Consider the following 15,988-nt stretch of genomic DNA (forward strand, 5'->3'; position numbering starts at 1 on the left):
GGAGTTTGCAAATATGAAAGAATATTTAGTTTTTTTTTTTTAGAGATTCTTTCAAACAATATATATTTTGGTTTTCGTTTATTTTTAGCGAAACTGTATTGTGTTTTTTTTTTCAACCCAGGAAACGTTTATCGTCGACAACAATCCAGACAGTACATTATTATACGAATAGCATTATTATTTACTTTTCAAACATATTTAGTACGATTAATTAATAATAGTCATAAATGTAAACTTACGCTTGATATTTATGTAAACAAACTGTACTTATTTCTAAGAAAATGGTTTATTGTTGACGACGATCGATGCTGTACGAAACATTATTACTATAACATACTAGTATACTACATACCACAGTAAACAATATTTTTAGTTTTGGTAATTTTGTTATTGGACGAAAATAATAATAAATTTGTTGTGTTAATAATGAACTGTGAGTGAATTTTGAGTGATAAACACCCAAATTATACAGAGTGTGTCAAGTTATATAAATATTAATTAATATAGCACGGGAGCCCAATATCAACAAATACCTAATAGTTAACCGACGTAATCTCGGGACAAAATTCCCACGGATTCACAGGTTATTTTCTTCACTTATTACGAGGTACTTAATATGTTAAGTGATGATTTCGAAGGACCATTTTAATAGTTTGAACTTGTAATAAGTGTGACTATTGAAAAAGATTGGAAGCGCCTGTAATTAATTAGATAGGCAACTAAACTTGTGTATAACTCAAGACACTTCAGGAAACGACAGTATGAAAGTACCTACTTTTGTTCGATAAGCAATGCAATAAACAATCCAACGACGAAGATACTGGTAGTATTGTCACTAACGACTGACTAGACCGACAGAAAACAACAAGGAACGCTCCGAATATGAGGAGACGAGGGAACGAGCAATTAAATGGAAAATAGAATTATACCGTTTAGTTGTATACTTATATATAAGGGAAGTATTTGTGATCAGAACGTATATATATTATGCAATGACTTGAATGATCACTGAGTGCACAACAATAATTAGACACAACCTAAAAAAAAATCCATCCAATGACGACAAAACCGCTTAGCCGATCCAAAACACACTACAACTGGATGACTTGGATGGCCATTCGCGCAATGTGCAATATATTGCCGAATTGCAAGTAGAATAAATTATTGATACAAAATTGACTTTCATATGCAATATAGGCACGTGAAACGAAAAATAATATAATGATTATTGTATCCTAATGATGACGAAAATAACTGAAACGATAGGTGTGAAAAAACGTAAATAAACATAAAGGAGTTGCTACATCATAGCGATCGTTTATTTCTGTTTACAATTGGAGTACCTATTAATCTATAATATATTATCGAAATTGAAATTTAGTTAATTTCACGGCATATCGACATTCATGTGAACTAATAGATAATGAATTAATAATATTTATACCATAATGTCCATAATATATTATAGTTATTACTTTATTAGTTTTTTTTAACACCTACTCCTTATTGTAATTCTATAAACACTAAACACCGTACAGTAGTGTGCATAGGTTCATATTATTCAATTAGATAATGTTGTTAAGTCAATAAGCCGTCATTAAACTATATTAAGAAAGTTTATTTTGTCCGAAAAATAACAATAATTATTATAATAAATATTGCTGAATTATAAAATTAGTTTATGTTTATATTATTATATACTCTTGAACATCTGAGCGCACAATAAGAATTACCTAGTTGGATAATATTGTGATTTAATTTCAAACAAACCAATCCACAAAGTAGTGGGTCTCTTTTCAAAAAACTGTTATTTTTCCTTGTGTCTTTCTTAACGTGAATATAAAGTAAGGAAATTTATATTTATAAATTTAAAGAGCCTATAAGATTCAAAAGATACCCAGCCATTTTCAATAAAATTAATATAGACTTCTTAAGACTAGGAAAATATTTATTGCTTATTTTCAGCCCATATAATATGTTGTTAGAGGTAAACTCACTTATGAATTTAGTTTTGGCTCACAAAAATGGAATATATATTTAATTAGTATTAATACTCTATACTCTAGACAAGTCGAAATTTTGGTAGCCTAAGAGGCATACAAAATTAATATTCCTATTATAGTGACCTATTTAATTTTACATACTTATAGTATGTTGTGTAGTTATAAAGAATTAATAACAATCGAACACAAATAATAAAAATCTGTTCTGATTTAGCACCTTTTTTTCGAAGATCATGACTTTTTGCAGACACAATCCATTGAGAATTTATTAATTTATGCATTAAAAAAGGATTAACAAAAATGTTGTACATAATCGAAGTACTAAGATAAACATAAAATAATAAATATATTTATTGTTAACTTATTTTGCTTATTATTGTTACATTACTATGCAACTACGTAAATGTTCCAAAAGAAAGACAACGTCTACCGCGTCAGCTCTAGTAATTTTTATATTTATATATTATTAGAAATATAGCAAAAATAAAATAAAAATACAAAAATGTTGTTTAAAAAAACATCGGAGGCCAAAACAAGGTTTTGAATGAAACGTCGGTCTAGAAACATATCATGATATAATTAAAATTAAAATAATATATAAATAATTACTATTCAATACATACATAATAAAATCGGTTAAATTAAATAGGTGATAGGTGACACAATTTTATGTAGTATTTTATAAAACAGTTTTTATCTATTTAGATATAAAATATAAATATATATAAATATTATGCACCTACGTGTACCTATGCAATTGTAAAATAGTACTCGTATTTATTAAAACTAAAACACACCGTTTTTGGCTAGAAAATATAAAATGGAACATATTCAAATAATAATAGTATAATAGTTGTTACTAATCGTTTACCGTAATCACTGCTGTAAAAACTACAATTCCAAAGTCTACGGTTAAAGACTGATAAACAAAAAATTATGATTAAACAATTTCATTTTGATTGCCTGTTGCCATATTTTACAAAATACAATCGTTATGAAATGTCATGATATATATATTTATATTACAGTGTATTTGTTATTTATTATTAGGCGTTGACTTGGACTGTTGAAATACACAAAAGTAATAAAGACTCTTTGACATCGATTTTAATTATAAACACCTAGAATTCCTAAGTCTTTAAACATTTTAATTTTTTATATGAGATAGTGGAATTATGGTAAATTGATGAATTGTTTAAATACAATGTTGTAAACTTAAACTTGAGTGAACCTCGTTGCCCAAATCATACTTAAATTATTAAATTTCGATTTTATTTAGTATTTTTTAAGAAAAGGTTACTGTAATTTAACAAAGCATAATGTATTTATTTATTTACTTCTGCTTTCGGAGGATTAAATTATGCCGTCCTATATAATCATTATTTCACCATTCTCACCCATTATAATGTTTCCGCGTTTATTCTCCTATGATATATTTCGCTGTTTCCATTGTAGTGTGTTGCTTCTGAACGTCTTTGAAATTGGTGGTTTATATTATTCTAGTTTACTTGCTATCGTATTTACTTATTTTTTTTCTTTATGTACTTCCTTTGAATTTGAATAAATTGATATCCAATATAATTATATTATCGCTAGAATGTCTTTCCTTACATAACTGACAAATTGTCACCTCCGCGACAGCATACTACATTCTAATTGCTTGCTATAAATGTTGATTGTATATTATAACCCAATCTAACCTATTTGGTTCTATGTGTATTCATCCGGTAATTTCCAAATGTTTTTTTGTAATATATATTTTTTTTAGAATATTGAGTTATACATTACATAATCAGTGACGAGCGGACTAGGCAAATGATAAAAGCGCCGCCGCTGCGCACATGCTTAAAAAAGAAAAAGGAAATTTATTTAATTTATAACATCAGTATGTTATGTTATCGGCATGTTGCAATAAAGATTTTTTTTTATTTTAGCTATAGTATACTTCATTATCTGTATTATATTAAAATATTAGAACAATTTTAAAAATGTTGTTAGGTATGTTAGTCAGAGCATCAATTTTCTTTGAAATTTACTGTTGCTGTTAAGACGTTTTGGGCATAATTCAAGTCCGGACGCGAGCTATGTACGCTACAACAGTCGTAAAGTAACAAGAACGAATGACAATAACAATAATTCGCATTTCGAAATAAAAAAATATCAGCGCATAAGGATGAAACAATAAATACATAAGCAACTGAAGATGATTGGGTATGATAGTACTGATAATCATAAAATAAAATAATAGTAATAATAATAACACTGGTGTTGCTGGTGTATTGCGGCCGTGAACCACCACAGAGTATTTGGTAATGGCAGTGCACTCTGCGCGGAGTGTGATCGGTCGCCAGACGCTCATTGACGGCCGTCCATTACCGACAGATTGCAGTGTTGGAATTCGAAATCAGCACTTGCCGCTCTACCCTGTCATCACGGGGACCGATGTACTATGTATATATAAAACCGATTCGATGGCTATACGATGTGAGGACGCCCGTGGTAGTCGACGTCAGCCCAGCCGTACGGCAGACCTGTTACGACAGTGTATATACAAAGCAAAATTGAATGACCCATTAGAAAAACACAGATCCCATTAACGTGGAGAAAGAGTGCTTCTTTGTTAAACACCATTGCTCCATTGTGCGTCGGCTAAACCCGGTGACACAGGAGTAGTTCAGACGTCATCGACTAACCACAATCATAACCGGCCTTACTAAAAATTTTTGTTCCTATTTTCGTGGTAATTTTTTTCCACTTTTTCCAATCACCGCGGTGGGTATTACCGAGTAGGTAGCAATTATAAATTTATAATCGACGGTATAGTGTGGTTTGAAACTCACCATTTGACTTTCAATCGCCTTGTATAGATAGATAATATACTTACCTATACCTATACTCGGTGGCTGCCATATGTATATCTACAAACGTAATGCGTGCACGTGCAAAGGTACTTCTACCAAAATCATCGTCTATGTCTGTGTATTACACTATTACTAACGCGAGCAATAATGCAAGTACATTTTTTATAGCGCGTTCACGCGATCAAGTAAAGGTCTAATTTAGATATTAAAAATCAAAACATACACAAACACACACACACACACACACACACATATTATGTATTATAGGTAGTACTGGTAGTAGGTACATCGAACTATCCTACACGGTAATCGCTTTTCAGCTTCACAAATATGTGTAATACACTGATACCCATATAAAGTAGGTATAGTTATACAAATATATGGCGTATAAATAATATATTATTAGGTATGCGTGTTAATTAATTTTTTATGTATTGTCACGCATTATTATTGTAGTTAACTATATAATGAAAATCGGTTATAACAAATAAAGTGATTTTTATATACATATAACATTTATGTAATTATGTAATAATAAATGTATGATACATTTTTCTCATAATAACCTTTAAAAATAGAAATGGCGAAAAAGTTGTAAAAATTAAAACAAAATATAAAAAAATACAATTATCCAAATGATAAATCGGTTTTTATTTTTTTATAATACGGTAATTTTTAATACAATACTTGGTAATTTAGATGCTTTAAAAATAGTGTTTAATCAGACGCCATATTTAAAATTTAAAATTTTTATTTTTTCGTCACTCAAGGCAAGCTCAGACATGAATTTGGGAAAGTATCAACATCCTACGTTGAAAATTAACTAGAGGATACTGATAATGATAATGGTTTTATGCAATGTACGTGTAATGGTTATTGAATGTAGTTGTTAGTAAATTAATAGAAGTGTAACAATTGAAATTTGTTAAAAATCTGAATGAAGGATTGGTAAACAACTTTAGCTTGTAATTTTTATTCATAAAATTTGCCTTAGCTATAAAAATCTTTTATTTTTTACTGCTTTTATTTCATTAACAGGTTTCAATTTAACCATAACCCAAAGTAATGTTATTTAAATTGTCTAGTTTCAATAGATGTTTTACGGTTGTTTTATTTAAATATAATTTGATATTATTGTGTTCAAATCAGAATTATTTTGAAGAATGGTAATGCCATACTATATTGAAAAAAATCAATTTTATATTTTCGTTCGAGTATATTTATTAGTTACAATTATTTTACATTCAAATTCAACTAAACATCTGGACATCTGGTAGACTTTTACTATCTTTTATTGCTTATCAAGATTATTATTTCTTATCATCTGTTATATGTTTATATTTCATAATATCTTTTTGCATTTATACATTTGTATTTGTATTGAAGTTTCAACTGTAAGTTTTTTTCAAATATTTTCTAATAAGAATGTAGTTTTTTTGTTAGTTTTTGTTTGATTGTTTCCATTTAGTGAATTATTCAGTGATTTCTACGTACTAGTTGTCATATAAAGATTTTTGTTCTCGTTATGGTGTGTAGTAGTGACATTTTAACCTCCAACCATTTTACATGTTTAACGGATTAATTTTTTTCAGATGGCAGTACAGCAAATCACTCAAGGCATGCTATGACATGAATTCACTTTTTTACCACTTGGGAGAGTATCAAAATCCTACGTTGAAAATGGACTAGAAGATACTGATAATAATAATGGTTTTTTGCAATGTACGTGTAATGGTAACTGAATGTAATTGATAGCAACTTAATAGTAGTGTAACAAAAAGTTAGTGTCATGAAACTCAGACCATTAGATTAAGTAAATGATTCTTATTTACCATTATTAACTTTCATACGTATCATTTAAGCTGATAACGTCATAAACACTATAAAATATGCTTTTATATGATAATTTTGACTGATATAACAAATTCATACTTTTAACGGCTTATAAAACACTGTATTCTCAAGTTTTCTCCAACCAGTATACATATTTAACTGACTACATTTTTTCAGATTGCAGTACAGTAGATCACTCAAGGCATGCTATGACATGAATTAAAATTTTTACCACGTGGGAAAATTACAACATCCTACGTTGAAAATTAACTAGAGGATACTGATAATGATAATGGTTTTATGCAATGTACGCGTAATGGTTATTAAATGTAATTGAAAGTAAATTAATAGTAGTGTAACAATTGAAGTTTGTTAAAAATCTGAATAAAGGATTGGTAAACAACTTTAGTTGTAATTTTCATTCATAAAATTTGCCTTAGCAAAAATTAAAATTATTTTGTACCATTCTACCTATAACTTATTTTATCTGTTTTTGTTTTTACTTTTATTGTATACAATTAGGATGTTAATTTCAAATACAAATATTGTGAATATCTGTTAATTATAATTTTTATGTAAATGTGTAATGTATAGTAGATAACCCTGGGCCTCCACACGAGTATGTCCCAGTAATCTCGTAGAGATAAAAAAAAAGTATTGTTATTTAAATCGTCTAGTTTCAATAGATGTTTTACGGTAATTTTATTCAATTATAATATTATATTATGTTCAAATCAGAATTATTTTTGAAGAATGGTAATATCATACTTTAATGAAAAAAAACCTTCTTTAAAGTTGATGAACGAAGATGGGAACTTTTTTTCTACTAGTAAAAGCGTTTACGTTTCATGTTTCAAACCAAAATACACAATTATAATAAAGAAGAATGTTTCTTATCACAATAGTGATAAATACATTTTGACAGTACTTGAGCATAACGAGCATTCAAGTGTAGATAAACAAGCAAGTATTCGACATTCGTAGATATTACATTTAGATAATACCTTTTACATACCAATATAGTAGAAAAGATTTAAATTTTTCCATTTATTTAATATTCATATCACATTTTTCACAATGCTCATTGCTCATAATTATTAATTACTCTTACATACTTAATATTAATTATTTTTGGTCCCTTAATTTTTATGTCAATCACCTCAATGTTATGTAACACCTCATTTTTATTTGTTTTAATGTTTTGTTATTTATTACTTTAAATATTTTTTGATTTTTAGTTAAATATTCTAAGTGGGCAATATTTAGATACAAATATTACTGCATAAAAAACGCCTTACAACTATTTCCTGGCAAGTTTTTCATTCATTCTAGGATACATATTAACGTTGTTCGTTTAGCATCCTATGACATTAAAACCAAACATTTCATCAAATGTATTTAGAATTAAGTTGCTTTTACTTGTCATATTAGCTGTAAAAAATGTTTATCGTAGAGATGGTATATGTGAAAAATGGGCTCTAACAAAAGGAGACTTTAAAACACTTTTTGTTGTATCAAAAGATAAATTTTTAAGTGTTGAAAAGCTAGTTCATGAAGACTTATTGGAGGTAGATGAAAAGGATGAGTATAAACTAACTAGTGAGTACTCACTCATAAAATAATTGCATCATTTTCTGGTGTATATCATATAAACTTTGATTATTTGTTAAAATGTGATGATCATTCTTTTGTCAATGAGCTAGAACATATGCCTAAAAATAGGTTCTACTGGGGATATTTTGATAGTAATGTAAACATTAAAAAAAGAAGTAAATTTAAATAAACTGATTGGATATAGCGTGTGATAGGTACTAGTCATATGTTTTATCCAAAGATATTATCATCTACATAGTTAAGAATCGAGATTACCAAAGGTAAGTTGATCATAGTAGCATAATAAAATATAAAGTAATAAGAGAAAATATTGATATTTATAACGGTTTTATTAAAATGATTGATTAACAATCCTAATTCTTGCTGTCTATTTTTATTTTTTAGTTTCTTTGCTAATGAAGATGTTTTGGTTGGTACTTAGTTAAGTCCATTAAATATTACTAGAAAACATTACCAGCGATTTGACACAGAATGGTATAGTCGTGGATGTCAAAATGATTATTTAGTAACACATGAACGTATTCCTGAAATGATGAGAATGCCACTGGTCAAACATTATTCAAACTGGAAAACTATGAGATAGAGAGTTAAAAAATATGGCTTGCAACAAGTATAACTGGTCAGTGATGCCATCTAAATGTTTTGTCAGAAATTTGTCTTTAATTCCATAGATACATTTTTCAACATAAAAAGTCAGGTGTTATTATTAATTTAATAAATTTAAAAATTGGAGTTTGTTTTCAGTTTTGAATAAATATATATATATATATATATATATTTATATTTATATAAAAAATATATATATATTAACAATACAAATTTTATATTGAAATTAAATTTTATTCTTATTATGTTTGCAATTCATGACAATATAACAAATTACAATAATTTCAATAATTTGTTTTTACGCCGTAAGAAAATTAACATAACATTATATATTATAAAAACTTATTTCATTTTCAATATGTGTTATTTTTTCTTCCTGTCTATTATACATTTAGGACAGAACCATTTTCCTTTAGGCTTGGTAGTTAATTTGACACAAGCAAAGTGGAACCATTCAATAGGACACTAAAATAATAAAAGTACACAATTAATAAAATATGATAAAAAAGAATGAAACAATATTTACAATAAAAATTAAGATTGTTATTATTTTTTCAATGGTTTAAGTATTTAATAAAATATTATATAAAATAAAAACAATAAATATATAAATAATTAATAAATTAAAATTAAAATTCTTACATCTGGATTATCACAGCCAATCATTTCACCATAAGAAACTTGGTTACATAAACAGTATGTTGGTTCGTTTGGATCAACAGGCATATCTAATACTTCAGCCGACTGTACAACTCCAGCACCAACTAATGCATCAGTAAGGGAACTAGTTTCTACTGTAACGCTGGTTACACTATTTGTAGGGTTTGATGGATTAGTGACGACATTAATTAAAGGTGTTTTACAAGGTGCTACACTTGTTTTTTTTGTAACTCCTGAAAAATGTTGGTAATTATTATACAAAGAAATCAACTTAAATATGGCTAAAATTTTGTTGTACACAAACCTTTTTTCAGTTGTTTTTTTTTAGATGTTTTGTTTGGAGCTGTTTCTTCTTCACTCGATGCACTCTTCTTTTTAATTTCTCTGTCTTTAATCTTTTTACGTCCTTCTGGAAGCAATAGGCATAAAGAAATGGCCAAATACATTGGAATTATATAATATAATGAGGAACACCTACGTTTTTGTGAATTGTCTTCTATTTTTCTTGTAGCGCTAATGGCTCTGTCTTGAATTTCAGCTTCAAAGCGTGCCAAATCTGAATCAAATTCTCTAATATGTTTATCTACCTGTAAGGTACAATGGAATAGAACATTATTAGGGTAATGTTAATAATTCAAAATCAACATACTAATTCATAAGTTTGTATAGCCAATTGAACTTTATCATCACTATATTCTTTCACTTTGTCAAACTGATGTTGTATGGTGGTCAACATTTCGCGTTTTTTATCTGCTGTATATCCCTTGACATTTGACATATAATCGTTTGTCAGTTTGTCAATATTACGCATCAGTTCTTGAACTCTGGAGTCAAGATCTCGCATCAGGGTGAAGTTTCGTTGTAACTCAACAGGAAGATTCTCTAAATCTGAAATATAAATGATAGTACCTCGTTTAAATGCAAAATCGAAAAAAAACTTACTGTCTAGATAGTGTTCCAAGTTAAGAGCAGAAGTCATTTTTGTAAATAAGTATAAGATACTTGTAAACAACAACTTTTAAAAATACAAAAAGTGCCTCATAAATTTCTTCTGTTTATATTTTTGATAATATATATAGTGAATAAGACGTGAATACACCATTTTGATATAACAATGATATGTAACTGCCCGATGACCGTATAAACAATAAACATACAAATAAATATGCCAAGTTTTGTAACTGGCAACACTGTACGAATCCAACATTTCAAACATTTCTAATTTTCAAATAAGCCAATTATTAGTCGAGTCTAACGACATTTATATTTTATTTATTTAAACGGTTTATACCCAAATACTCAATGAAATAAAATTTAAAATTTAAAACGTTTGGTAGGTACATCGTATATGTTATAGTAAATAGTTATAAATTATAATTCATAAGCAATAAACATAAAAATATAAGTATAAAGCAATCATAAGAATAGTATTCATTCATTCAGGATATTATTAGGAACTAGGGTATGTTTAGGTTCATTAAAACAATACACTATTTTAACCAATTTACACCAGTTTACACTTAGTCCCCATTTTTATTTAAAAAAACTTTCATAAGCTGATGGTGTATGTTTTTATATCCTTTGATTAAAAAAATTACGCATACTATATCAGTACTTAAATGTCTTAAATGTAAATTTTTCATTGGTTTATGGATTTTTAAAATCCATCCAAACCTAGCCGAAACGTTAAACCTAAACTTAACAATCTCTTGCACTTTTGCAGGCTCATCCAATTCTCAATTGGAAACTCATCTTATTAGATAACCAAAAGTAATATAGACAGATACATATCATATCTCAACACAAAACTTATCACTATTGTTATTTAGTATTATGCGTAGGTACCTACTATACCTACCTAATTTAATATCTGTATTTGTTTTCATTTTTTTTTACACTTATATTATAAAAATTTGTCTCTATGAATTGGTAATCTTTATACTTTAATGTTATATTAAATATAAATTAATGTAGTTTTAATGTAGTAATGTAATGTTACGTCCAATGGCCATATATATATATATATGTGTGTTACGGTAAATTATGTTAAATGGAAATATAATATAATGTTATTCGCCGATTATTAATGTTATTTACCAAATACACTGGTGATTATCGTTATAAACCGGATAATCACGTTAATGATCAAATACACAGGTAATTGTTGTTATAGATCATCAGATAAGCAAGTGAATCTCAAGTACTACAATTTGAAAAAATCATGTACCTAGGTATTTTCAAAAAGAGAAAAAATGCATTATTATTTTTTATTTATTTTTACAAGTTGTACTGCCATGACATTTACTTTTACATAATTGTTCAGCCCCACGGCAGACACAACGCTTATTATTACAACCAGTTTTTTAATGGCAACGCTGGTACCCTTGAGGGCCCGCAATCGAATTATAACTAGCTGCTTCTCTCAGTGTCAACTTTAGTCTACCATCTGCTAATTTTATCATATTGTCCATGTCTAATAGATTTTCTTCGCAAACAGCTATTTCTTGACGTGTGTAATTGTATTTAATAAAACCATGTTCCCAGTGGCGTAATTTGGAATTGGGATATAAGTTTATACTATCATTCTAGTATTCACAAGAAAATAACGACAATTCCCTAATTCGTAGGAAAATAACGTTAATTCCCGATATAACTTAATTTACCGTGACATATATATATGCGTGAATAGATTATTAGGTAATTAAAAAAAAGAAACACTGACCATTTAAGACCAAGAAATATTTTACATATACATACCTATTAATATATATGTTTAGTGGCTGGTACCTTATATGATACAATAATACGATTTTTTTGGTAGGTATTCAATAGTTGATTGTTTTTAGCTAGTTGTTTATAAAATGTTTTTTTTATTTTCATCGTGTACTAGCTAGCATCCATGTGCGTGTTTTTACGAAATAACTATAGATACTCGGTCTGCGCGCGATGTACTCACTATTATTATTCGTACATGAATTTTATTGTTGTTAACTATTTGTACCTTTTTATTTTGTATTGAAATCGTAATTATTATGTTTTACAAACAACTATGATTTATATATATATATTATGTTCCTTGGTGTACTTACTTGCAAACTTGGCCCTGGCTAATGCATTTGCCTATAATATCTACAATATATTATAATGATATTGTCGCTGTCGTGGACATAACCGCTGGAATCGCGGTTCTCGGTTTGCCTTAATTTTCAAGTCCACGGCATGGGAATAGTAAGGAAGTACAATATTCCAAATTATGACTATTATTAAAGTTGAAATTATTATTATCTAGTGGTTCTTTGGTAAAATTCGCCAAGCAGGGGGTGTAAATAATCATGCAGTTACACTAAAGCCTTTTTAAAATTATACTATAAATGTTATACATTAACAGTGTATTGAAATCTCCCAAATTAGAAACCTGCATCATAGAAAATAATAAACCTTAAAACTTTTTCTTGATCACATTAAAACAATTTATTATAATCCGAAAAAAATAAATCATATTATTACATATTATATTCCGTGAAAAGCTGAACTTTCCAATTCAACATGATGACCGGAGTTTTTATAATATTTAGTGATCACAATTATTTTTTAGCTCCTGTACTCGATTGTGTAATATAATATTATGTCTCAGGGTATTTGTGTAAACAAATTTTACGCTAATTTAAACGTTTGACATAATTATGTCATTCTGCAATAAAACAATTTAATTTGTGTCCACATGAGACAGTAGTGTACTGTGTATCTACTGACCAAGCACGTAGCTAGAATATTTCTACTTGGGGGCCAATAATTTTTGGCCCTTTTATCATTTTCCATAATTTTTCCCAATGAAATACTTGTAGGGGGCTTTTCCCTCACACTCATCATTAGGTGGTTTGCCGTATAAAGAATCTTATTAATTTATATTTTTAATTTACTTTTGGCTAGTAGTTGATTAAAAATAAATGTTTTCTCGACAAGTGTACCTATTGAAGTATTATAAAAAATATATAGTGCCTAAATTAAAAAAAACCAAAGATTATCAATATCTAAAAATAACAAAAACTAAAACCAATAAAACCGAACATTAAATTACATTTATAGTTGATTTTTTTTGGCCCATGTATTGTTATATGTATCATATTTATACTCGACCTCAATAAAGTATTTTGAAATATTTTTGTTGTCTCTAATAGGTCAATAGGAGAGTGAAGTAAAATTAATAAATATAAGTAAGGAGATGTTTTAAATAATTTTTAGGATAATATGGTTTGTGGTATGCTCCAAATATGTAACAAAACAATTTAAATTTGAAATAGCTTTTAAACTATTTGGACAAATACAGCTTTGAAAACGTAGTATTATAGTTACAATTATTAAGTTTTAGTCATTCGTGTAAATAACAGTGGACAGTGGTATAAGTATTTTTAAACAGCCAATTTTGAACTTACCCTGTGCCAAGGTACAAGTGCGACTTTATTTTTTATTTTTACATTTTTAATAGTAAAAATTGTTTAAGAATATTTTTCACAATTTTGATAGTGGATTTAGATGTAACACTCCCATATCATTATATTGCAGTAATCATCATATTTTTAAGTTAATTATTTCACAAGAAATTGACAATTGAAGTCGAATTATTTAAAATTTCGTCGCCATTACCCCACTTCACCTTATGTCAATCAACACCCTATTATTTATATTTTTCAGAAATGTTATCCATGAATATAAAAATTAATTATTATAATAATAAATAATAATTGTATTACCTAGTAGTAGTCACAATAGATTTATTTTAATGTGCACAATCACATTTTTGACAATTGATAAAAATAATTATATTGTGAATTGGGGGGGGGGGGCTAGGCCATAGTAAATTTAAGGTGGGCCCGTCCCACCCAGGCTCCCTGGCTACGTGCCTGCTACTGAGTACTAGTACGGCTTGTCAACTTAAAGTCAAAAGAAGGATTAATATACCAAAATATTCATTTTTTAAATTTTATATGCAAATTGAACAGTTTTTTTTTCAAATATTGTAAAATGGTAGACGTTTTTGATTTAATACTCTCCAAATTATTAAAAGACACTTTATTTTAATTTACTTTAATGTATCAAACATAATGAAAAAATAATAGTTTTTATTATATTATATAGACCATATAGTATAGGTACTATATAGTATAAATATGAGAATGCGATAGTTTTTGCAAAACTCTAATTTATTCTGAAGCAGTAAAAGAAAATATGAACTAAAAAAGATTGGAAAATTCACAATAGCATAAAAATTGTTGCATTTTGTATGTGTTTATTATACATGGTGATTCTTTTATCAATGAACACTTATTATTTCAAGTATTGACTTTTTAATTTTTTTATTAACATTTTTTATTTCATGATTTTCTCAAACAATATAAAATTTAAATTTTTTTCATTCTACTATTTAATATAAACCATTATCAACTTTTGATTTTCAAATGATAATAACCAATACCTATACAAAAAATTTTCTAAATTAATAGGGCTTTTTTTTTTATAAATTTAAGGTTCAAATTCTTATTGTTCATTAATTTGATAAGTATCTTGATATAGCTTTTCAAAATTGTATTAGAAAAGCATGAAATTAAAAATTTGTCATGAAATACAATTGAAATTTATAACGATAATTTAGACTTCGGAAAACGGCTTGCAATGCAGTAGGTATTGTAAATTTTTGAAAATTGTCAAGTATAATAGGTTGCCGGACTTCGGCGCCACTGATTTCGCCTATTATCATGATGAGTTGTAAATTTAATTTATAATTAACTGTATGTCTGTATAATATTATATGTTTGTCGTTTGATAGGTTATGATACTTGGTAAATGGTATGTGTTCATATTACATATCGAAATTACGAATAACAGAGGTAAATAAATAAAAACAACTCGAACATACAAAATGTATATTTTCAACACATGAATTGTCAGTGTTCTGTGTCAGTAGCATAATTTAAGAAGGCATCACACCCGCATGTGTTGTCTCTGTCTTACAAGTACGTAACATAGCAAATTTACGCTCAGCAGATCACGTTTAGCGTTTAACTCCGTCAGTTTAAAAATGAGAGTGAATCGACCTATTATGAAACTTGATGGTAAGAATATTATCTGTGCTTGTATGTTGGTTTTTTACGATAGTTCAATTTTTTGAACAATATAAACACAGATAATGTCCTTACCATCAAGTTTCATAATAGGTCGATTCACTCTAATTTTTAAACTAACGGAGCTGAGCGTAACCTGCTGAGTATAAATTTGCTATGTTACGTACTTATAAGACCGAAGACAATACATACAGGTTATGAGTTTTTTAAGATGTATAAACAATTTACAATTTTAAAATACTCATAACTCACTTTAAAATAAAAATTATATAATAAATATATTATAATAAAA

The 15,988-nt window shown here is 27.8% G+C and overlaps 1 protein-coding gene, 1 long non-coding RNA gene and 2 pseudogenes across 3 annotated transcripts; 3 read left to right on the plus strand and 1 right to left on the minus strand.

The window, feature by feature from the left end:
- The first annotated feature begins 6,244 nt into the window (after nucleotides 1-6,244).
- LOC113558973 lies at nucleotides 6,245-7,154 on the plus strand. The gene is made up of 3 exons (XR_003405780.1): nucleotides 6,245-6,392; nucleotides 6,457-6,586; nucleotides 6,875-7,154. It is a non-coding gene; the product is annotated as an uncharacterized LOC113558973 (long non-coding RNA).
- A 296-nt stretch (nucleotides 7,155-7,450) lies between these two features.
- LOC113558274 lies at nucleotides 7,451-8,982 on the plus strand (annotated as a pseudogene).
- Nucleotides 8,983-9,280: 298 nt separating this feature from the next.
- On the minus strand, nucleotides 9,281-10,621 carry LOC113557243 (inhibitor of growth protein 5-like). 2 transcript variants are annotated; one of them, XM_026962654.1, is made up of 6 exons: nucleotides 10,520-10,621; nucleotides 10,227-10,465; nucleotides 10,056-10,164; nucleotides 9,882-9,983; nucleotides 9,560-9,810; nucleotides 9,281-9,382 (listed from the first exon to the last, which is right to left on the minus strand). In XM_026962654.1, exons 1-6 carry the CDS (start codon nucleotides 10,554-10,556, stop codon nucleotides 9,281-9,283), a joined length of 840 nt encoding a protein of 279 aa, XP_026818455.1. In that variant the 5' UTR covers nucleotides 10,557-10,621. The 2 variants fall into 2 exon arrangements, with proteins under 2 accessions (XP_026818455.1, XP_026818454.1); XM_026962653.1 differs by having other exon boundaries at nucleotides 9,882-9,986.
- Nucleotides 10,622-12,948: 2,327 nt separating this feature from the next.
- LOC113559157 lies at nucleotides 12,949-14,687 on the plus strand (annotated as a pseudogene).
- Nucleotides 14,688-15,988: the final 1,301 nt, after the last annotated feature.

This window comes from Rhopalosiphum maidis, chromosome 3, assembly GCF_003676215.2.
Source record: "Rhopalosiphum maidis isolate BTI-1 chromosome 3, ASM367621v3, whole genome shotgun sequence".
In the NCBI taxonomy this organism is placed as follows: Eukaryota; Metazoa; Arthropoda; class Insecta; order Hemiptera; family Aphididae; genus Rhopalosiphum; species Rhopalosiphum maidis.